Below are 21,697 nucleotides of genomic sequence, written 5' to 3'. Positions count from 1 at the left end.
GCTCCTTCAGGGCCAGGAGCAGGTCTTGCAGCCCGAGCTGCAGAAGGGCTGACCTGCAGCTGGTCCAGCCGATCCACCAGCTGGTTAAGTTGGAGCGAAACCTCTGATACCCCTTTTCCATCAGCTGGAACCAGGTGCTAGTTCAGAGCCAGTGCTATAGCCGGTTCTTAATTGGTTCAACTGGCGAGCCCTTTAAGGACCGGTTGCTTTTCCACAGGCTAGAGAGCCAATACAGAGCCAGGTCTTACGTCACAATACGTTTCATGTTTCGGTTCACTAGCACGGCACAATAGGCTTGTTCGAGGTGCATCAGTGCCACGCAGACCGATCGATCGATCGGCACACAACACACTAAAGCACCGCGATCCAAAAGCATAAAGAGCCGTCTGCTTTTCAGTCGCTCCCGCAGCACCCCGATGCCTCATACCGACCGGTCCGCGCAGCGCCGATCCATCCCGAACAAGCCTAAACAAACTATCAACAATGGCGGACATTGCGTTGCTATTGATGTTCAGGGCTTTGCGAACCTACATCGGCATCCAAACACGGCGAATCAAACGTGTTCGCGTTTAGCTGCTATTTCAAATATGGCGGTCCAAAGTTTCTGTTCATCTTGTTGGTCACGGTAACCCCACCCCCAGCCCTTGATGCAAGCGGTTCTTCCTTCTAGCCCAGCAATGTTTTGGTGCTACTTACGAACCGCTTTTCCTGGTTCAGAGCTGGTGCTTTGGGCGTCGAAAAACAAAGAACCGGTTTGAAACTGGGCTCTGGCTCCGAACCAGCACTGGAACTGCCTTGGTGGAAAAGGCGTATGAATAGGAGCGACGAGAAGCCGCGAGTTCTTCCTGCTGCCGACCCAGTAGAACGCCCTGCTGCGAGCGGGCTTGGCGCAACTCCGTTTCCTCTGCTGAATCCATAATTTGATGAGTAGATTCTGTCAGGGTGTGGGTGATAGAGGACTCAGAGTTGCAGAGTTGAGAGAAAGGACATATTTTATTCTCGCCACAAAACACAAAATAACATAAACAATATTTATCTGCTGCTTAGGGAAGCAGAGATTCCAGAGCTGGCCAGCAGTGTCTGCGGACCACACAAGCTACCAGATCTCCGTGCTACGAGTCTTGCAGCACTAGGGAACAGACGGTAAGATAATGATGTGTGATTCCTACACAGAACACGAGCAAGGACAAAGCAATCTACGAGGAACAGAAAAACAGGGATTGGGGGAATGAGCGACAAGTGGGGGAGAGTCAGCTCGTGATCCGTGCACTCCCACTGCACGATCAGAACTGATTGCCCAGACCACGAGCTGCCGAACATGACAGGACAACACAGACAGCAAGAGGAGCCAAGAAGGCACCCTGAACCATGACAAATTTCATTGTTCATTTCTGGTCAGAGCTGTATCCCTTCTAGCCACAACCCATAACTTGCCCCGGAGCAGGTTAGCTGTGCAGCGTAAGTCACTATGGCAATGAGCGCAGCTAAAAGCCAAGCCACTTTCATGGTACCTAAAACCCAGGATTGATGCAAACTAAACTGAAACTTACCTGGCTAACCAGCTAAACTGGCTTCATGGTACAGGCCCCTGGTGTTGGGACTGAACCAGCAAATATTAATTTCCACTGACAAGGGGCAGGATTGCTTTCTAATTACTGACAGATTTCAGATGGCGTCTTGGATTTCCATGCCTTTTTGCAGCTCCCTTTCTTTATGTTTTCAATACTTTTTCCCTGTGACATTCCATTTTATTACACATAACTTAATATCTGAACTTATTTGTTTTATTTTCTTTGTATGTATGGATTACTATCAATGTCTGGGGCTCATTCTTCATACCTCACTTAGTACATCTGAGATGATTTGAAAGATGCCGGATCTTCTAATCCTAATAACTGATCTCTGGCTAATTTGTCTTCAAACGAATTTGCGGATTTGATTAAAATATCTGGATTAAGTTGTCTAATGGTGCTTTTCCACTGCGTGGTACGACTCGGCTCGGTACGGTTCAGCACAGCAGGGCTGAGTTCAGCTCGGTTTGCGTTTCCACTGCAGTTTAGTACCGCTTTAGAGTGGGTGGGATTATCCCTGTGTCATTATAGTTGCGCCGCCTTTACTGCCGTGACTCCTGAAAAACTTTTTAATTCCGCATTGCTCCATCAAACTCTTGCTGGATCCGCTCATCGGCTATCAACAAGAGGACAGTCTGTACTTCCTCAACAGACAACGAAACAGCCATTTTTTGGTTGCGCTCAGGTGCGCTCATTCAAAAAAGTTGCGTTTGATCCTTCGCTGGCTGTGCTGATTTAAATCTAGCAGGTCAAAAACGCAGTCAGTGACGATTTTCTCCGGCCAATCAGTGATCAGCAGAGTTTACACATCATGTTTTGGTAATGGTACGGTTCGCTTGGAACCTCAACCGAGGTGGTACTAAAAAAAGTAACAGGTAACAGCGCCATAAATTTACTATGCGTTTTCGTGTTCAACGAAAAGGGCAGATGTATCGAAACCATGAACTGCAATGCAGCCGCAAGACAGCTATGTGATGACATCATATAATTAAAACAGACATGTGATGAAAGTCTTGACAAATTTCTGGACTTTTATAAGGAAACGGCCAAGCGAACAAAACTACATAAATGTTATAATAGATAAATGAAATGTGCACTTTTTAAAATTTATTTTTATTTTTTTTACATGATTCCCAATTATTTATATTCACAATTTCTAGTATTTGTACAGGCTTTACATTTTTACTCAAATGTTGTAATTAAAAATGAATTTAATTGCATCTTTGAAACAGATTTGTTACGTGACAGCATTAACGCTCTGGTTTCCCACGTAACCTCAGTTCCCTGAGATAAGGGAATGAGCGTTGCGTCGTCAAATTTCATTGACGACTGATAATGGGGAGCGCATCAAGTAGCGCCGTGCTATAAGCAGAAGCAGAACTAAGCCTGCTCCGCAAGCTCAGCTCAGGCACACTCAGAGTGGGCCCCATGAGTCCCAAGCTATAAGAGACCCGAGAAACAACTAGGGTCTGCTTATCATAAGCCTCATCCACCTGAGGGGGGAGAAAAGAGTACTAAGCTGATAACACCCGTGCCTGCAGGGCAGGGCTGTCCAAACTGTAGAATCTAATAAAGGTCAATGGCGACAACCATCCGGCGGCCGCACAAATCTCCCCAATAGAGATTCCGTTGGACCACACCCAGGAAGAGGTCATTCCTCTTGTGGAGTGGGCTCTCACACCTATAGGGCACTGTATGCCTGGTGAGGTTAGGGCAGGGCAATAGCCTCTACTATCCAATAGGATAGCCTTTGCTTTGTGACCGGCAGCCCCTTAGAGCGGCTTCCAAAGCACACAAAGAGCTGTTTGGACTGTCTAAACGACTTAGAATGCTCAAAGTACACTCGCATTGCCTGGACTGGGCATAGCAAGTTAGGTCCCTGCTCACCGTCTGATGTGGAGAGTGCCAGAAGGGAGATAACCTGGGCTCTGAACGGAGTTGTGAGCACCTTTGGTACATAGCCGCTGCGCCCCCAATTGAATGCCTGACTGAAACGGGCGAGAAGTTGTCCAAGGGGCCACAGCTTTGAGGCAGAGGTGGGTTACCTTGATGCGAGCACGGCCCAGGCGCCAGGCGTGGGACGGAACACGAGCTTTTAGCCAATATTGGAGAGGCCTCATATGCAGCAGGCCCAGAGGAATGACTGAGGAGGCAGCGGCCATGAGGCTGAGCAACCTCTGGAAGACTTTGAGGGGACGTGAAGTCCCCAGTTTGAAAGATGCCGCCGCTCGCTGGACTGTCAGGAAGCATTCTGGCGTAATCCAAGCCCGCATTAGCCCAGAGTCTATGATTGCTCCCAGAAAGGATGCTCACTGTCTCGGAGACAAAAAACTCTTGGAAGGGTTTATTTTCAACCCTAAGCGCTCCAGGTGGTCGAGCAACGACGACCTGTGAGCGATCAGTTGCCGTTCGGAGTCAGCCAGCACCAGCCAGTCATCGAGGTAGTTCAATATGCGGATTCCCATCTGTTTCAGAGAGGAAAGAGCCGCGTCTATGCACTTCGTAAAAGTGCAGGGGGCCAGGGACAGTCCAAATGGGAGGACTGCATACTGATAGGCAATCCCCTCGAACGCCAATCTCAAGAACGGTCTGTGACGGGGCACTATTTGGATGTGAAAGTAAGCATCTTTCAGATCCACAGACAGGAGCCAGTCCTCGGGTCAAATCTGCACGAGGATCTGCTTCAGCATTAACATTCTGAACGGCCGTCGCATGAGGGCTCAATTCAGAAGTCTGAGATTGAGGATCGGTCTGAGCCCACCGTCTTTTTTGGGAACAAGGAAGTAGCGAAAAAGCTTGAAAAAGCCTGACTCACTGTCCGCTAAGGGGACCATTTCCACGGCAACCTTTGCAAGCATTGTGTGTATCTCAGCTTGGAGAACATGAGATTCATTGTCCTGCACAAAGGTCTGCACCACGCCGCAGAATGCAGGTGGCCTGCGTGCGAACTGGAGCGAGTAGCCTTGTTCTATGCTCCCTAGAACCCAGCTCGACACACCTGGGATGGCCTTCCAAGCCGACAGCCGAGAGGCGAGAGGTTCTATTTTTATTAATGACATATCGCCGCCCGTAGGGGGAGAAATTACATTTGTTGATACTTTCATCGAGGGCAGCTCGCCTTGCGGGGAGCTGGCCCTCGTGAGTGATTTTGCCTTTAGTAATGACTGTTCGCTGCCTGAAGGGGGAGAACAGACATGCACGAGAGGCTTTATTACTGACAGTTCATCGCCGACAGGGGAAGAACTGACATGTGTGAGTGTAGGGAGAGGAAATTTGCTCTTTATTGTATGTGGGTCCGCTATCACAGCGATAGTTTGGGGCACATACTGACGTGACAGGATGTGCCCTATTACAATACCTCCACCTCTCAGAGGCATTTGAAGGGGTGGGGAATAACTGCGAGCTGTCTTCGAGGGGATTCCGGCATCCACAAGAATGAACCCTCTCCTTTTCCTCTCCGCATGCAGATCAGGATGGCTTCTGAGGCCCAGGGTCCAGCGTTACGCGAGGGCAGGGACCCTGACGCTTGGAGAAGGGATACCTCTTCGCCGATCTGGAACGCTGTCGAAGCCCCGGCTCCGGCTTTTGTGAGAGCTGAGGCTGCGCCGGTTTATCAGGCTGCTGAGTGGATGCTGGCTTAGTGCGGCTTGAAACAGTCGCTGTGCTGGAGCGCTTGGGCAGGAAATGACGCAGCGCTTGCGACGTCTTCTGTGCCTCACAGAAGCGCTCCGTAAAGCCATCCACAGCTAGACCGAAGAGTCCTTTGGGCGAGACCGGAGAATCAAGGAAGGCCATTTTCTCTGCGTCCTTGATATCCGTGAGGTTCAAGCATAGGTGACGCTTCAGCACCACCAGGTTGGCCATGGCCTTGCCCACCGCCTGCATCGTCGCCTTGGTAGTGCGCAGAGCCAAGTCCGTGGCCGTTCGGAGCTCAGCGAACGCGCCGTGATCTTGGCCAGACTCGTCCAAATCACGGAGAAGTTTGGCCTGAAATACTTGGAGTACGGACATAGTATGCAGGGCTGAAACGGCCTGGCCAGCCACTGCATAGGCTCTGTTGGCGAGCGATGACCTCATCCTGCAGGGCTTTGAAGGATGCGTTGCCGTCTTCAGCCCACAGCTCGTCGGCGGAAGCAGATGTGCAGCCACCGCCTCCTCGAGAGGGGGGAGCTTGCAATATCCTTTTTCCTGAGCGTCATCAACAGTGGTGAGAGCTGCTGAAGTGGAAGGATTTACATGCGCCGAATAAGGGGCTCGCCAGGTTTTAGTGAGCTCCTCGTGGACCTCCGGCATGAAGGGAGCTGGTCGCTGTCGACGGGAAGGCTGACGGCGATCCTTGAGGAACCACTTGTCAAGGAGACCGGGGCGGGCTCTTCCGGGGCCAGGAGAGTGGAGCGCACAGGCGCTGGGCCGACGCAGCACCGCTCGTACCTGAGAGAGAACTCCCGCTGTTCCGCTGCTTCTTCATAAGAGGAGACGGGGGAACGGAGCGGAGAGGATCGCCCTCGTGGAAAAAGGCAATCCGCGAGCGAAGACGAGCAAGGTTCATATCCTCGCAGTGAGGACACTAAGCGCCAGCGCGTGCAGCCTCTGCGTGGGCAACGCCCAGACATGCGACGCACTCGTCGTGCCCGTCTGCGTCGTGCAGGGGAAATTTCCTCGCCGGATGGCCGCAGGGGAAATCGTCCACTGCCGATGGCTGGATTCAACGGCGGGAGTGGTGAAGAGCAGCGTAGAGCAGGTAAGCTTTTATAGCTTTTTCTTCGGCTTCTTGTAGAGTCAGCGAAGAGATGGTCTCGTCGCTGAAAGAGAAGATTCTGATGAAATGGCGCTTTGGCCCGATTTATATAGCAAGTCCCCCCCCCCCCCCCCCTTAGGCGGGCTCAAGCGCCATTGGTTTGTGCAGTACACAAACGTTAACCAATCTGTCTTCAGTAAAAGAGTAAACAGGAGTTTCCCCCATTAGCAGTCGTCAATGAAATTAATGGGAGTTCCCTTTTGATAGGGAACTGCCTGTGTCGATAGTATTATATACTACACAACATTATTATATTATTTTCAAATTAATTTTTAAATTATTATTATTTTAAATGATTGTCCCTGGACCAGTAGGCTAGTCTTGTAATAAAGTAGCGGTGGCAGGGGCAGATTTTAAGTACCAATTCTGCTTAAAAAGATGCAATCTAATCCTGTTTACATGAAATAAGCCTGCTCCCGAGCAGGTTTAAAGGTGCTGTATGTAAGTATTTGACTCTACTAAAGCATAAAAATACCACACTATGTTTGCAGATATTTAAGAAACATGCTAAATTAACATACTTGTTTATCTGAAAAAGAATGCTACAGTCAGTTATTCTCCTTTGAAAATGTGCATTCCGGGCCGGAATGCTGGTCTCTGTTTTGATTTGCAAAACCCGCCCACTGCCGGTTTACTCAATTGTTTGGACTCCAATACCTAGTTCAACCGCTGTCAATCCTACATACAGCACCTTTAAACTTACAGACCTGATGCTTTGACAGCAACTCCGGGATGCGCTTTTGAAGAACCAAATGATCCAAGATCAAGTGAAATCGACAACAATCAAATGAAATCCAGTTAACTGAGTTAGCGACATACGAAGAACGGGCCCCAGGGTTCCGTTCTTCGTACCTCACTTAATGCATCTGAGATGATTTGAAAGATGCCAGATCTTCTAATTGTGATAATTGATCTCTGGCTAATTTGGTTCTTCAAACGAATTTGCGGATTAGATTAACATATCTGGATTAAGTTGTCTAAGATTACTGTGCGTTCTCGTGTTCCCCGAAAATACTCGAATAAGTATCGATACTCGAAACCCCGATCAGCAATTCTGTGATTGGCTGGCGGCAAGACAGCAACGTAATGACATCATATAATTAAAAAAAGACACCTGATGAAAAACTTGACAAATTTCTGGACCTTTATAAGGGAACAGCCAAGCGAAGAAAACTACATAAATGTATATATAAATAGATAAATTAAATGTAAATAGGTAAATTAAATGTGCACTCTTTTTAATTTATTTGTAATTTTTTTACATGTTTTTTACAGTATTTATATTTACGGAGTGTCTATTTACACTAAGTGCAAATAGCCCGTCTTGTTGGCAAAGGCTATTTACACTAACTCCGCCCACTAACGTTGAGTTAGTCAACACTAAAAAAAAGAGTTAATTTAGCATCAGTTTCAGTGGTATAGATGGACGCCTTTCGCCAAACTTTTTTTCTCCCTTTTAAAATCTCATCGCATCAGAAAGACATTTATTTTTAATAAAAATGAAGGAAATAATCAAAACGTTGTAATTAAAAGTATCGGGTAGGTGTAGGAAGGGCTTTATTGTCCCAATAAGGTGGCATCCATTTAATAATTTGAATTAAAACTATAATTTACACTCAATACGTTATTATTGCGTACTGTTTTATAACGTACTACAATACTGAGGTGCAAAAAATTTGCCACTATTTGCAATAAGTAGTATACAGAAAATCTTACTATTTTAACATAGTGTAAATAGCATATCGTTAAAAAATACTGCTGTTTTCACTTGGTGTAAATAGCATCTATGGCTAAAAAAATATGCTATTTGCACTTAGTGTAAATAGCATCTATCGCTTATTTACACTTAGTGCAAATAGCCGCTGCCTTATATTTATGACTTCTAGTATTGTACATGCTTTACATTTTTATTTTAACAATCAAAAGAACGGACCCCTGGTGAATTTCATGTCAACAGCATCTTTAGAAATATATTTACTGAGAAAAATGGTGACGTGTTCAATACTTATTTTACCCCCTGTATGTCCCTAATAGGGTGGAATTTCACAGCCTGTCTGAATAATCTACCTATCATAATTATTTTTGGAGTCCTTGAGCTTGACCAAGATGTATTCGTAGTTAAACATGCAACTACTTTAGTAGAATGTTAAAAACATGAAAAACGTATATTTTTTCCAAAAATTATGAAGTCCAAATGTTACAGGATACCAGAAATTACTCATATTTGCATGTATGAGCCACACTCCGGAGCAGATGGAGGCGGCAATGCACCATGCCAACCGCCGTTAAAAAAGAGAGAAGAAGAAGAACCACGCACTTTGAAGAAGAAAAAGAATTATATTGCTCAACATTAACGAGTTGGTAACGTTACTGAACATGGGTACATACAGACGAATAGATTGTATATTTTTTAGTGAATTTCATCCAACTTTAGGACCAAAGATCACATATCAGGTAACGTCATAGAAGCTAATATTTGGGAGCAAAAGAAAATAATCGCAGTATGTTGACCATAGATTTGTATTGTTATTGGTAAGAAAACTCCGTTAGGGATGAATGCAAGCTAATGTTTACATGGTTATATAAGAGTCACGGTTATTACATACATGCAGTTTTTTTTATGTTTGATTCGAAGGTTCCTGAAGAATATATTTCGAGGGAACTTTTTGATACTGTGCAGGTGTACATAATCACCAAACCTGAACTGCAAAACAAGCTTATAACAGTGTACGTACTGAACTTTACCTCATCTCATTGCTGCATTGTCGTATTTGTATTTGCACTATACTTAAACAGATTATACGCTTATACATGTGCGTTCAAAAATACTTCCTTGTATGTACGTATATACTCACACGTACGTACAACTATATTGACCATTTACAACACGCACACAAATTATTATGCGTGCGTGCCTGTGTGTGTGTCTGTATATATGGAAGTATACGTACAGGTCCATATATATTTGGACACTGACACAATTTTAATAATTTTTGGTTCTGTATGCCACCAGAATAGAATTAAAATGAAACGATCGAGATGATTCAAGTGCAGACTTTAAGCTTTAATTCAAGGGTCTTAACAAAAATATAACACAAAAAGCTAAGGAATTAAAACCATTTTTTATACACAGTCCTACGATTTTCAGGGTCTTTAATGCAATTGGACAAATATAATTATAAATAAAATGTTCATTTTTAATATTTTGTTGAGAATCCTGTGCAGGCAAGGATTAAGTCTGGAACTCATGGACATCACCAAAGACTGGGTTTCCTCCTTTGTGATGCTTTTTCAGGCATTACTGCAGCTGACTTCAGTTGTTGTTTGTGGGCAGTTGTGTTTTCTTTCTACCTTTAGTTTTGTCTTCAGCAAGTGAAATGCATGTTCAGTCGGACTGAAATCAGGAGATTGACTTGGCCATTACGGAATAAACCACTTTTTTACTTTCAAAAACTCCTGGGTTGCTTTTGCTTTATGATTTGAGTCATTGTCCATTTGTACTATGAAGCGACATCCAATCAACTTTGCTGCATTTGGCTAAATCTGGGCAGACAGTATAGCCCTATACACTTCAGAATTCATCTGGCTGCTTCTGACTTCTGTCACGTCATCACTAAACACGAGTAACACAGTGTCACTGGAAGCCATACCTGCTCATGCCATTACATTGCTCCACCGTGTTTCACAGATGATGTTGTATGCTTTGGAAGCACTTAATTTCAGCCATCCAAAGAATACTTTTTCAGAAGTGGTCCGGCTTTTTTAGATGTTGTTTGGCAGTCTAATCGGGCCTTGTTTGCACCTAGTGGTGAACCCTCTGTATTTGCTCTCGTGAAGTCTTCTCTGGATTATAGGACTTTGACAGTGACACGCCTACCTCCTGGAGAGTGTTCTTCTCTTGGCTGGATGTTGTAAAAGGGTTTTTCTTTACCATGGAGAGGATCCTCCGATCATACACCAATGCTGTCCTCCATGGACGTATAGGCATTTTTATGTTGCTGAGCTCACCAGTGCGTTCCTTTTTTCTCAGAATGTACCAAACTATTATCTCTCTAATGGATTTGTTTTGTTTTTGAAGCCAAACAATTGTCTGCTTCACCTGTATGGAGAGCTCCTTTGACGGCATGATGTGGGTTCACAGCAACAGCTTCCAAATGCAAATGGCACACTTAGAATCAACACCAGAACTTTTACCTGGTTAATTGATGTAGAAATAACGAAGGAATAGCCCACATCTGTCCATAAAATGGCTTTTGAGTCAACTGTCCAGTTACTTATGGTCCCTGGAAAAAGGGGGGCAGTACATATTAAAGATATGTAATTCCTTAACCTTTCCTCCAATTGTTATGAGAATACCCTCAAATTAAAGCCCAGAGTGTGCACTTTAAGCCCATATTCATTATACCAGGACATACAAAATGTGCAGGCCTAGGGGTCCTCCAGGACAGGTTTGAGAACCCCTGCATTATATAACTGTAACTTGTTTTGGTCAGCAGATAAAATAAAAATTGTGCCTGTGTTTAAATATATATGGATCTAACTGCATATAAAAATCTTCATGTCAAAGCAAAACAAACAAAACAAATGACTGTCATCACAAGTTAGTCCAACTGAAGTTATGCAGATTCTTATACCATTGTTGTCAGATTTGGTTCTTGATTTGGAATGGTATAGAAACAGTTACATAGATTAATTAATTTTCAGTCTTTTGCACTTATGAAATAATGACACTGTTATGTTTTATTTCTGGAACTGATTAAGGACTGCCATGGAGAAGAAACTAATAGGTTGTCCAGTGTGCATTGAGCATAAGAAGTACAGCCGGAATGCCTTGCTCTTCAATTTGGGTTTAGTCTGTGATGCCAGGACAAAAACATGTGCTTTAGAACCTATTGTCAAAAAACTGTCTGGCTACCTCACAACTCTGGAGGTAAAAGTTCATTTAATAAGAATTTATGTTATGGTATCTCAAAAATGGGCACTTATTAACTAATTACATTTATTTCATTAGCTTGAGAGTGGATTCATTTCAAATGAGGAGAGTAAGCAGAAGCTATTGCCTATCCTGTCCACACTTCTGGAGGAACTTAATGTTACAGGAGCCTGCACCCTGCCTATTGGTTATATATGTATTTTCTATATCTCTGTTTCCCCCATCAGTGGAGGTCATTGTTTTAATAATCACTCTTTCTCGCTTTGATGACAGATGACTCTAACACCATCCACTTGAAGCTAATTGAACAAAGGAAAGATCCTCTGGTCGTTCAGGAGTATGATGTACCGGTATTTACCAAGAATAAGGACCACTTTATAAAGTCACAATGGGATCTCACCACACAGCAGGTCTACACAAAATGTTTCTCACCATGTACTTTTACTGTCTTAAAATTATTTTATTAAAAAATAAATATAAAGCCCTGCTTTACATTGTAAGTGTCAGTGATGCATAAGCACCATGTTTGTGTTTGTTTTTGGTTTTGTTTTGTGACCCACCAAATAAGAGTTTTCATAGCAGAAGTATTGCATGTAGCAGGTGATTTGGCCCACAGTAGATATTTTTTGCAGTGGTGCTCGCATTCAATTAGAGCACACTGCTGTAGTAAATTAATATGAATTGACACAAAGAATTACACCTTTTAAAAAAAAAAAAAGTATGCATTTAATTGCAGTGTAGTGCATTTTTGTTAGGTAGCAAGTCCAAAAAGAAAAACAAACAAAAAAAACACAAATGTTTTACCCATTGTTTGAAATAGTTCTTTTGTCCGACTGGGAGCAAGTAACATATACACCACATTTTGCCACAGTGTGAATAAAATGAAATGAGCTGATCAGTTTGACACTAACTGTAAAGAAGTTAGAAGCAAATGTTGTCCTTATTCTCATTAGCTTATAAAGCTTATTACCATCTTCTCTTAACCATTGTTTTTGCATTGACATGCCACTCACGCTTGCAGTGTGCAATGTAAAAGTGTAATGTGAATTTTGGGTGGCATCATTTGTGTTACCAATAATTTTGCATTTATATTATTTTTAATGAATATTTTAATGTTTTTTCTTCAGATCTTACCATTTGTAGATGGGTATCGACACATTCAAAAGATCTCAGCTGAGGCCGATGTTGAGCTTAATTTGGTTCGGATTGCTGTTCAGAATTTATTGTAAGTAGGATTTTATTCCTATTTTGAGCTGCTGCATTAATCTCAATTTATTTAAAGGAATATTCTGTGTTAAATACAGTTTAACCCTCTACCTCACTGGTTCTCAGCTGGCTTTCCTTTAGCACCCAGTTTTTATTCTGAAAAATGTATAAAACTACACAAGTAAACAAAAAGACTTTAAAGCCACGATGAAATAGAAATGCACCAGATTCTATCTTATTGTAACATCCATGTTAGTGTAACAGATTATTGAAAAAGGAAAAATGTAAGGGAGGGATTTGATTCTATGGATTGGATTTTGAGATTGTGGGTGTTGCACTCAAAAGCAGAGGAAGATGAATGTGCAGGTTTTAAGTGAAAAGTTAACTAAATAATTGGAGAAATCCTGCATTCATTATCAGAGAGAAGGCTGCCATTTTCACTGGAAGTTGGATCATTTTGATTAAACATTAATTAAACAAGATCAAAACATTTTTTAAAAATAGAATGTGGTATTAACTGTTTACAGTCGCATTGTTCACATATGAGGCCTATACCATGAAGCCATTTTAGCTGGCAAGCCAGGTAAATTTCAGTTTAGTTTTGCCTGGGTTAGGCACCATGAAAGTGGCTCTGTTTTTAGCAGTGTTTATTGCCATAGTAGTCTCGTGTAGCCAGACCTTCAGACTGATGGCAGAAGGTCTGGGAACCTTGGCCGCTTTGGCCCACCCAAGAGGCCATATGACTGATAGGTAAAGCAACCAATCACGTTTCGTTTTGTGCCACGTCATGTTTAGGGGCGTGGAATTGTCCCTACAATAACAGACAATAACAATAAGAGTGTAAAACTCTTGGAGGTTTTTTTAAAGATTTTATGCCACGAACTTTAAATATTTCACATATTTTTGAAAATCCAGCATTTAGTTGATCCTGATAAGCGCTCATTATCACAGTTGGAAACATGACGGCTTTCGTCTTACTTGAAGAAACGTTAAGAAACGTTCCACACGCGTCTCCCGGAAATCTTGTATAATTGAACCTATCCGATGACAACTTCGAAAATCCTGAAGTGTTTACAATTTCGTGTGCAATATGCATCAAGCCTGTGTTATACTTTCCAAGTGCGTGAGTCTGCTAGGGTCCGCTATGGTATGCGTGACGTAAAAATCCTCATCAGAGGGTGTGCGCTGAGACTATTGCCATAGTATCCTATGATCTATGGCAGTGGTTCTCAAACTGGGGTACAGTGGTAACAGGGTAACGTTACGCGAGATGACTGAGGGGGTACGTGAACAAAATTCTGAGTTTTGGCATTTATTTAATTCTGCCCCAACGTAACATTAAAACCAAACATATACAGTGCCTTGCGAAAGTATTCATACCCCTTCATTTATTTCACGTTTTATGTTGCAGCCTTATGTTAAACTGCTTTAAATTACTTTTTACATCAATCTATACTCCATACACCACAATGTCAAAGCAAAAACAGAACTGTCACAACTTTGTAAATTTTATTAAAAAAAAAAAAAAAAAACTGAAATCAGTACATTTCATAAGTATTCATACCCTTAACTCAGTACTTAGCTGAAGCCCCTTTACAGCCTGACCACTGAGTTTATCTGCTTGTCAAATTTTAAACCATCATCGAATACAAAACCTATAGAATAAAGAGTTCTTTACCCAAGGCTTTACAGAAAGTGTTGAATTACCTAGGGTTATTTGACTAGGAGAATCAGATGAGGCAAAAACTATGATTTCAGTTTTATTCTGATTAAAATTGAGAAAATTTAAAGATAACCAAGCTGTCATGTAAGATAGGCCCCAAGTGTTTCCCACCCATCAGTGTTAGGTTTTAAGGCTAAATATACTTGAGTGTCGTCCGCATAGCAGTAGAACGACAACCCATATTTCCTGAATATAGACCCTAATGGGAGCATATATAACGAGAAAAGAATAGGAGCTAAAATAGGTCCCTGTGGAACACCACAAGATAGAACAGCAGCCTCCGATGAATATTCCCCAATATTAACACTGAACTTCCTATTTGAAAGATACGATCTAAACCATTCAAGAGCAGCTCCTTAGATGCCAGCACAATGCTCCAAGCGAGCAAGTAGTATAGCATGATCTACCGTATCAAAAGCTGCACTCAGATCTAGCAGCTATTAACACATCATTTAGAACCTTCAGGAGTGCAGTCTCTGTTGAATGATATTTTTTAAAACCTGACTGAAAAAGCTTGAATACCTTATTTTTATCCAGAAAACTCTGCAATTGTTGCAACACTGTCTTCTCTAAAATCTTTTAAATAAAAGGCAAATTAGAAACCGGTCTAAAATTAGCCAAAACATTTAAGTCTAAGTTTGGTTTCTTTAACAATGGCCGATTTATAGCATGTTTTAAAGCTTCCGGTACCATGCATGTTTCCAGACATCAATTTATTATGTTTAAAAGATAGGGCCCCACTGCATAAAATAAATGGAGGGATGGCATCCATTGAGGAGCCTGACGGCTTTAATTGACCCACTATTTCTTAAAGATGGGAGAGAAAAATAGGTTCAAATTGCTGAAACTCGGCTTTACAAGCTGTAGAGATAGAAGGATCAAAAGAGGGACAAGATATCCCCAATCTAATGTCACTGATCTTATTCACCAAAAATTTAAGAAAATCATTACACAGAGTCTTTGATACAGCAGTATACTCGTAAACGCATGGATTGATAACAGCGTTAAAAACAGTAAAAGGAGTTCTTTGTCTATGGTAATTTTTTAGTAATGTTAAGTAAAATAACTTGATCTAGCTGCTCTTAAAGCCTTTTGGTATTTTAACAATGAATCCCTCAATATTTCAGAAAAGACCTGGAGCTTATCTTTCATCCATCTACGTTCTGCTCCTCTGCGAGACTGCCTCAGGGAGTGTATGTTGTCATCAATCCATGGGGCAATTCTTTGTTGGTCTTTACAGGAGCCACTGTGTTTAAAACATTCGCACAAGTAGAATTAAACTCAGACAAAAGCTCCTCTGCACTTAATTCATACTTGTTTGCATCCATAGCTTGCATAGTATCGCAGAAAGCTGATGAAAAAACTATATTAGTAGCAGAGTTAATTATTCGTGATTTACGGACCTGCTTTTTTGCAAAAAGTTTGATATAGGAATAGAAAACAACACATTTATGATCAGAAAACCCATTGTCCACTATCTCCAGATCATAAAGAGAAATTCCATATGATAACACCAGATCAAGAGTATGACCACCCTGATGGGTAGGAACATTTTTACATGATGATCTAGATCAAAGGCATTTATCAACGTAATAAACTCTTTAGCTAAAGGGTCTGTTGTGCAACACACATGTACATTAAAATCACCAAGAATTCACAATTTATCATACTTTGGTACAAATTCACCCAAAAAATCAGCAAACTCGTTTAAAAAGTCTGCATTGTATTTAGCAGGGCAATATAACAAGGCAATCAATAGTGGACTATTCAGTTCAAGTGTAAACAGTTGCAGCTCAAAACTTCTGTAATAACCCATTCATAACTATAGCATTTTGCTTCATTACTGAATGAATGAATGAAATGACGCAACACCTAGCTCATTGTTAAGACAGTGACTTGCTGCCACCTATTGGCAGTATCACTTCGGTTTGCCATTTATGGCTTTATTATATTAATAATACACTTAATGGAATGTTAAGAATATTACATAAAACATGGCATACAATTAATAAGGATAGAAAATCTTTGCCGCTATAAAGGTAAAAAAATGCACCTGTAAATCTATTCAAGGGTGCGAATATTGTCCTTTAATAGAAAAACAGTGACTGCGGTCTAAGTGGAAGAGAGTGGGTATGCAGAAGAATGTTAAATGCCCCAGGGGGTACTCCGCTGTAAAAACTGAGAACCACTGCTCTATGGCTAAACTGCTCTGGTGCAGGTTATGTTCTGTGTAAAGACTGCAAAGCGAAATGTGACCAGTCAGCTGTGAGCATAGTGACACATCTCTGATGCAATAAAGCCACTCCCCCAGTTTCTCTTGCTCTTAAATTCTTCATAATTTTCAATCTTGTAATCTTTGGCAGAAGACTCTCTTGCCAGAAGCGAATTGCAGTTTGTATATGCTTCAAGGCATATGATTGGCTGTTTGCTAATGACATCACATTTCATGTGCATGCCCTCCATGAACTCAGAATTAGAGCCTGAGTTGACAGAAAGTTGATAATCAGCATCATGGTAGCAACAAAGCCAGAGTGGATTAGTTTGGTTTTGTCAACTCGAAACTAATCCCTTAACCCTAAATTTGCTCAACTACCATCATGGTACAGGGCCCTGATGTTCTTATTATTATGGGAAATAGCAACCCTTGCAGCCCTACCTTTGCCTTGAAAACCAATCATTATATCACGGAAATGCTGTAAGTTGTATGACAGTTAGTTAGATGCTAGATGACAGCTCAAGTTGTATGTAACCCACAATATTATTGTAATTTTTATATACTTCCTGCTTCTGGCATATGGTCTCAATCTCTTGATTGTTGACAAAAATGTATAGATACTATGATGATGAATGCATCAAAATCTAGCACCTTATTAAAATTGAATGAATTTAAAATGAAAATAGCATTATTTTGTATTATATTTCACAGGTACTATGAAGTGGTAACTCTGGTCTCCATATTCCAGGTAAGTTTTTGTTGTTTCTTCAGAATTTTATTATAGATACTTTTTTTTCTTATTTATTATTGTTTTGGTTTTCATATCCTACAGTACTCAAATGTTTACTGCACAACACCTAAAGTACAAAACTTAATAGATAAGAAGTGCCTCCAGGAAGAGTGTATACATTACGTCAGTAAGCTAGGTAAGCAAGTTCATCGATTTCAAATACATGTTTTTTCTGCAACATGTACTGTGTATGAGTGCGAGTAGACACAGAAGACATTTTACTGTATGTCACCAGGCCAAAGGACAAATCTCAGGGATGTCTTCCAGTTGTACTGTGGTCTGACCCCAGGTACAACTGTACGTGACCTCTGTTCCCGCTATTCTCACCAGTTACAGAGGGTGGATGAAAGGCAAGGCCATTTGAATTTGATTGTTGTTTACAACATGTCAGTTGTTTGAATGTGTATGTGTTTATAAACTACTGAAGAACTTTTGTGTCCTGTGGCTATTGGTTAAGTACTAGTGTGATCTGTAAGAAAATAAATATTCTATATAAAATAATTATCCTACTTTTATCTTTTGTGTTGCTTTAGGAAGTTGATTCAGTTTGGCTTGATGAAAGGTTTGATTCGGCGCCTACAGAAGTATCCTGTCAAGGTTGTAAGAGATGAGAGGAGTCGTCCACCTAGACTTTATACTGGCTGCCATAGTTATGATGAAATCTGTTGCAAAACTGGCAAGTACTATGTATGTGCATTATATATATTTTTCACAAGATTTCTTCATTTTAATGAAAGTGACATTATTGCCTGTTTTTTCAGGAATGAGTTATAAGGAGTTGGATGAGCGCTTGGAGAATGACCCTAACATTGTTGTTTGCTGGAAATAATGTTGCATAGGCAGAATTATATCTACAGACCATTTCAGTGAAAGAACTTATTTGAAACATGAGAGAAACCGATCTGGTCCTGGTGCTTTTGCAGTCTCAGGCTTTTTGTTCTGTACTTTTATTTATTGTAAACCAACTGCCCTTTTATGTATGTTTGAAAGCATTATAGGTCAAAATATGAACAGAGAAATTGTTAAAATACTGCAGTGATTTAAGATGCATAAATGCATGTTTCTAAATGAAAAGGTAGGTCACTGGTTTAGAAATAATTTATGGGTGTAATGTGGTCTTATTTAATAGTATGTTTTACCACAGTTAAAATAAAAAATACTTATTTCTTACATTAAACTGGAAAACAGATTTGATTGAGAAAAAAGCTCACCCTGTTGATCTAAAAATCCATGACTTTTAAAGTACCTTGTGCAATTACTGTTAAATTAGGCTTAAAATTAACAAAAATAAAAAATTTTGAAACTTAAAAGTTTTTGCTTTTCTGATCATGTTTAATCTGCAGTTGCACAAATATTTGATATCATCATTGCCGTTAGGACCAGTTCTGTCACATCCGTTGCATCAAATATCATGGCTGTCCTAAGACAATTAGAAAAAAATTTAATGGACGTGGCAGCGGTTGCACAATAGTCTTCTGGGAAAAATATATATACATTTTTTTACACAAGTGCCTTTAACAAAATCACTAGATATTCCCAGAACACTCGCCAACTTGAATATTAAAATGTATAAACTCTGCTAATTTTGATAATGGCAAGAACAGTTAAGCATCCTTAATTGTAAGAGGAAATATTTTAAAACAGCTGTCATTTTAACATCCTTTATTCTTTAGCAATTCCTTCAACATACCTTTCCTGTTTACTGGAGAAACTGAATGGGTTTAAAACAAATCAAATAAAAACTTGATGTGACGGTTTTATTTGAGGTCGGAATGAGAGCTATTGCTATACACAATCACATTTATAAATAGCTCTGTGCCATGCCTGACATTCTAGATGTAAATGTACCAAATTCTCCTTTCTCTCTTCATCTTCAGCTTGAAAGATGGCTAAGAAAACAAATGGGCAAATATGCTACTCATCAAATTTGTCCTCATCATTTTTGTATGAAAGTTGCAAAGAGACATCACATCAATGAGGGCTGACAGCCCAAGGAACATTTAAAATCGGAGCCAGTACATAGCACTTCTCACTCTGTTATAATCTGGAAGCTGCTCTACTGGACCTGCATAAAAAAAGAAAAGTGCAAGGTTACAAAAATTCAGTTTTTAATACAAGTGAAATTTTTAAATTCTTCATACCAATTTCAATAACGTAGCATTGGGATGGATGTCTAGCAATTTCCTTACATTAAAGTCTTATAGCAGAATTAATTATTTTACCAAATGTCCCTGTAAATAAGCTGCGGCTAGATCCAAAAATTAACCATATTAGGTATTTTAATCATTAATAACTCATCCTTAGATGAGCTTAATTTGATTATCGGCAATTAATTTCAGGAAAAAAAAGTTAAGTAATCGTGAGAGCAGACGGTAAAAACACGGTCTTCCGAAGATAAATGAGCACTATAGCTTAAGCAATGTATGACACTGTATTTGTCAAACATGCACCCTTGTCTTGAATGAGAAGAAAAAAAAAGTTCTCAACATTATCAGCCATATTATAATCACTACACTGGTTACCAGTTAAATTCCTTAATTATGTGTCATGCTAATATAAAAGAGAATTCCACTAAATTATTCACTCCAAACACAAAATTATAAAACAATGCATATTAAATATTTTAAAAACCTGACTCACCAACTGCAGACACAGCTGGGCATTTGTCATAGATATATTTAGAGCAGACATCCCGGACAATCCTGGGAGTCACAGCCTAGAAGCAGCAAACGAGCAAAAAGGTATGTTTAAAATAAAAATGAACTAAATTGTGTCACCTTAAAGAGTGCAGTCACTCACCCAGTGCGAGTTTGCTAACATGGAGAATTTACCTCAATTCTGGCATCCCACTCTGCCAATGGGATGCGGCGACCATAATTTAGTATGTGCCTGCCAATGTCATCACAAACAGGTGTAGTTCCTGAGGAAGAGAAAGAAGAAATGCGTTACAAAATTAAAGCGAGTGTGTGTGTAGAAGCAGTCAGTTCTGAGAGGTATTAAATATTACAGCAAACAACATGTCTGACAAGCTCTACTGCCACTATAGTTTAAAGCTGAAGTACACATATATATGCATGCAGCTGATGTACTATTGCACAACACCAGATCAAATGAAATGGTCATAATCATTTATTTTTCTCCAATATCTCCAAAAATTGGTTGGTATGTAACCAAAAAAATGGTGCATTTAGCAAAGGTAAGTCAAGTTGTGCTGTGAGGCACTGTGTTGTATTGTTTTTGGGCTTGTTTTTAACCACGATCATCTGCTGGATATAAAAAGACTGTCGAGTACTAATAAGTGATTACTTATGAAATTTACTTTCCTCAAATGATCGCAATTAATCAAGTCCAAATACAATGCAGATTAGATTTTGAAAATCCTAAAAGATCAACATGAGATGCTAACTTGGTTAAAAACATACAAAGGATTTATACACACAAATGCTTGCTTTAGCTTGAATGACACTAATGTTCTTGTATAACTAGTAGGGATGGCTCAATAACACTTTTTTTATTTCCAATACAGATCTATACACCTCATATCATGAACTTGTTGTTTTAAAAAATAAATATTGTTAACAAGGCTACAGCACTATAATTAATAGCAATTAGTAATAGTAAATCCAAAAAAGTCTGATTTCTTTTTTTACTAGGACTATAACTACATTTTGATGTAAAGAGAGCGAATGTACGGACTGTGTATAAGAGTAAGAATGTTTATTACCATTGAGCTGTCCCACTAAACTAGCCTTCAAAGCATTCTTGGCTCGAGCCACATCACTCTCAGTCACTGTGGTGCACAAATTCATCCTGAAATACAGAAACATCAAGAGCACATCACCTCAAATACAACTACAAAACGTTGGATGACAATGAGAATCCTATCTTCTCTGTATGTTGTAGCTGAACTTACCAGGCATTCTGAGCCCAATGCATCATGTCCTCTATTTTATGTTTGTCTGTAACAAAATAAATACCCAGCAGTCCAGTGTCAATGTATGAAGAGTGGAAAGCCTGGAAACTGTGACACAGGTTCAGCTCTGCAGCCAGGCGAGCCAGGCGACTGCTTAAGTGCTATACAACATGCAAGAAAAAAATTATTTAAAAATTAGTATTATGTCATGATCCTAATGCAACCACCATTTTACCTGATAAATTACAATGTGTGTCATGCTCAGCTAATTTACAGATTAAACAATTTACAAAATAAACCACTGTGCATCCATGGCATGGCAGTAATGGTTATACTAGGAATAGTAGGAAAGAAAACTAAAATAATATCAACAGTGGCTATCATAAAAATTGACATACGCAGTAGCCTTCAGACGCATTTCACCAGTCTAAAATGCCAAATAAGATTGATTTTTAAAACATCCTAAAGAAAGCAACTAATAAATGTAGGAATGCACGATATAGGAGTATGATATCAGTTATTTAGCTTATTTTGTTTATGTTGGGAGT

The 21,697-nt window shown here is 40.4% G+C and overlaps 2 protein-coding genes across 3 annotated transcripts in view; one reads left to right on the top strand and one right to left on the bottom strand.

The window, feature by feature from the left end:
- Nucleotides 1-8,650: 8,650 nt before the first annotated feature.
- On the top strand, nt 8,651-18,546 carry nprl2 (NPR2 like, GATOR1 complex subunit). Of its 2 annotated transcripts, XM_079376848.1 has the most exons (11): nt 8,651-8,823; nt 9,005-9,096; nt 11,131-11,299; nt 11,381-11,489; nt 11,576-11,712; nt 12,430-12,527; nt 17,158-17,194; nt 17,279-17,372; nt 17,472-17,586; nt 17,770-17,912; nt 17,998-18,546. In XM_079376848.1, exons 1-11 carry the CDS (start codon nt 8,746-8,748, stop codon nt 18,063-18,065), a joined length of 1,140 nt encoding a protein of 379 aa, XP_079232974.1. In that variant the 5' UTR covers nt 8,651-8,745; the 3' UTR covers nt 18,066-18,546. The 2 variants fall into 2 exon arrangements, with proteins under 2 accessions (XP_079232974.1, XP_079232975.1); XM_079376849.1 differs by lacking the exon at nt 9,005-9,096 and having other exon boundaries at nt 8,665-8,823.
- Nucleotides 18,530-21,697, bottom strand: part of uqcrc1 (ubiquinol-cytochrome c reductase core protein 1) — a 12,412-nt gene continuing 9,244 nt past the window's right edge. Inside the window, exons 9-13 of the mRNA XM_079376847.1 lie at nt 21,150-21,310; nt 20,961-21,046; nt 20,068-20,156; nt 19,877-19,952; nt 18,530-19,301 (exon numbers count right to left, since the gene is read on the bottom strand). Coding sequence (XP_079232973.1) covers nt 19,237-19,301; nt 19,877-19,952; nt 20,068-20,156; nt 20,961-21,046; nt 21,150-21,310 — 477 coding nt within the window. The 3' untranslated portion in view covers nt 18,530-19,236. The remainder of the gene's footprint in view (nt 19,302-19,876; nt 19,953-20,067; nt 20,157-20,960; nt 21,047-21,149; nt 21,311-21,697) is intronic.

The sequence above is a fragment of the Barbus barbus genome (assembly GCF_936440315.1).
Source record: "Barbus barbus genome assembly, chromosome: 25".
NCBI classification, from domain to species: domain Eukaryota; kingdom Metazoa; phylum Chordata; class Actinopteri; order Cypriniformes; family Cyprinidae; genus Barbus; species Barbus barbus.
The sequence above is the reverse complement of the archived record's forward strand: the minus strand, read 5'-3'. Positions and strand labels throughout refer to the sequence as shown.

Bases quoted from the DNA above. Each gene is read 5' to 3' on its own strand.
- nprl2 (XM_079376848.1), top strand. From the start codon at position 8,746: ATGGGTACATACAGACGAATAGATTGTATATTTTTTAGTGAATTTCAT. The intron at 8,824-9,004 runs GTAACGTCATAG...TTTGATTCGAAG, and splicing joins GACCAAAGATCACATATCAG to GTTCCTGAAGAATATATTTC. The intron at 17,373-17,471 runs GTAAGCAAGTTC...GTATGTCACCAG, and splicing joins ACATTACGTCAGTAAGCTAG to GCCAAAGGACAAATCTCAGG.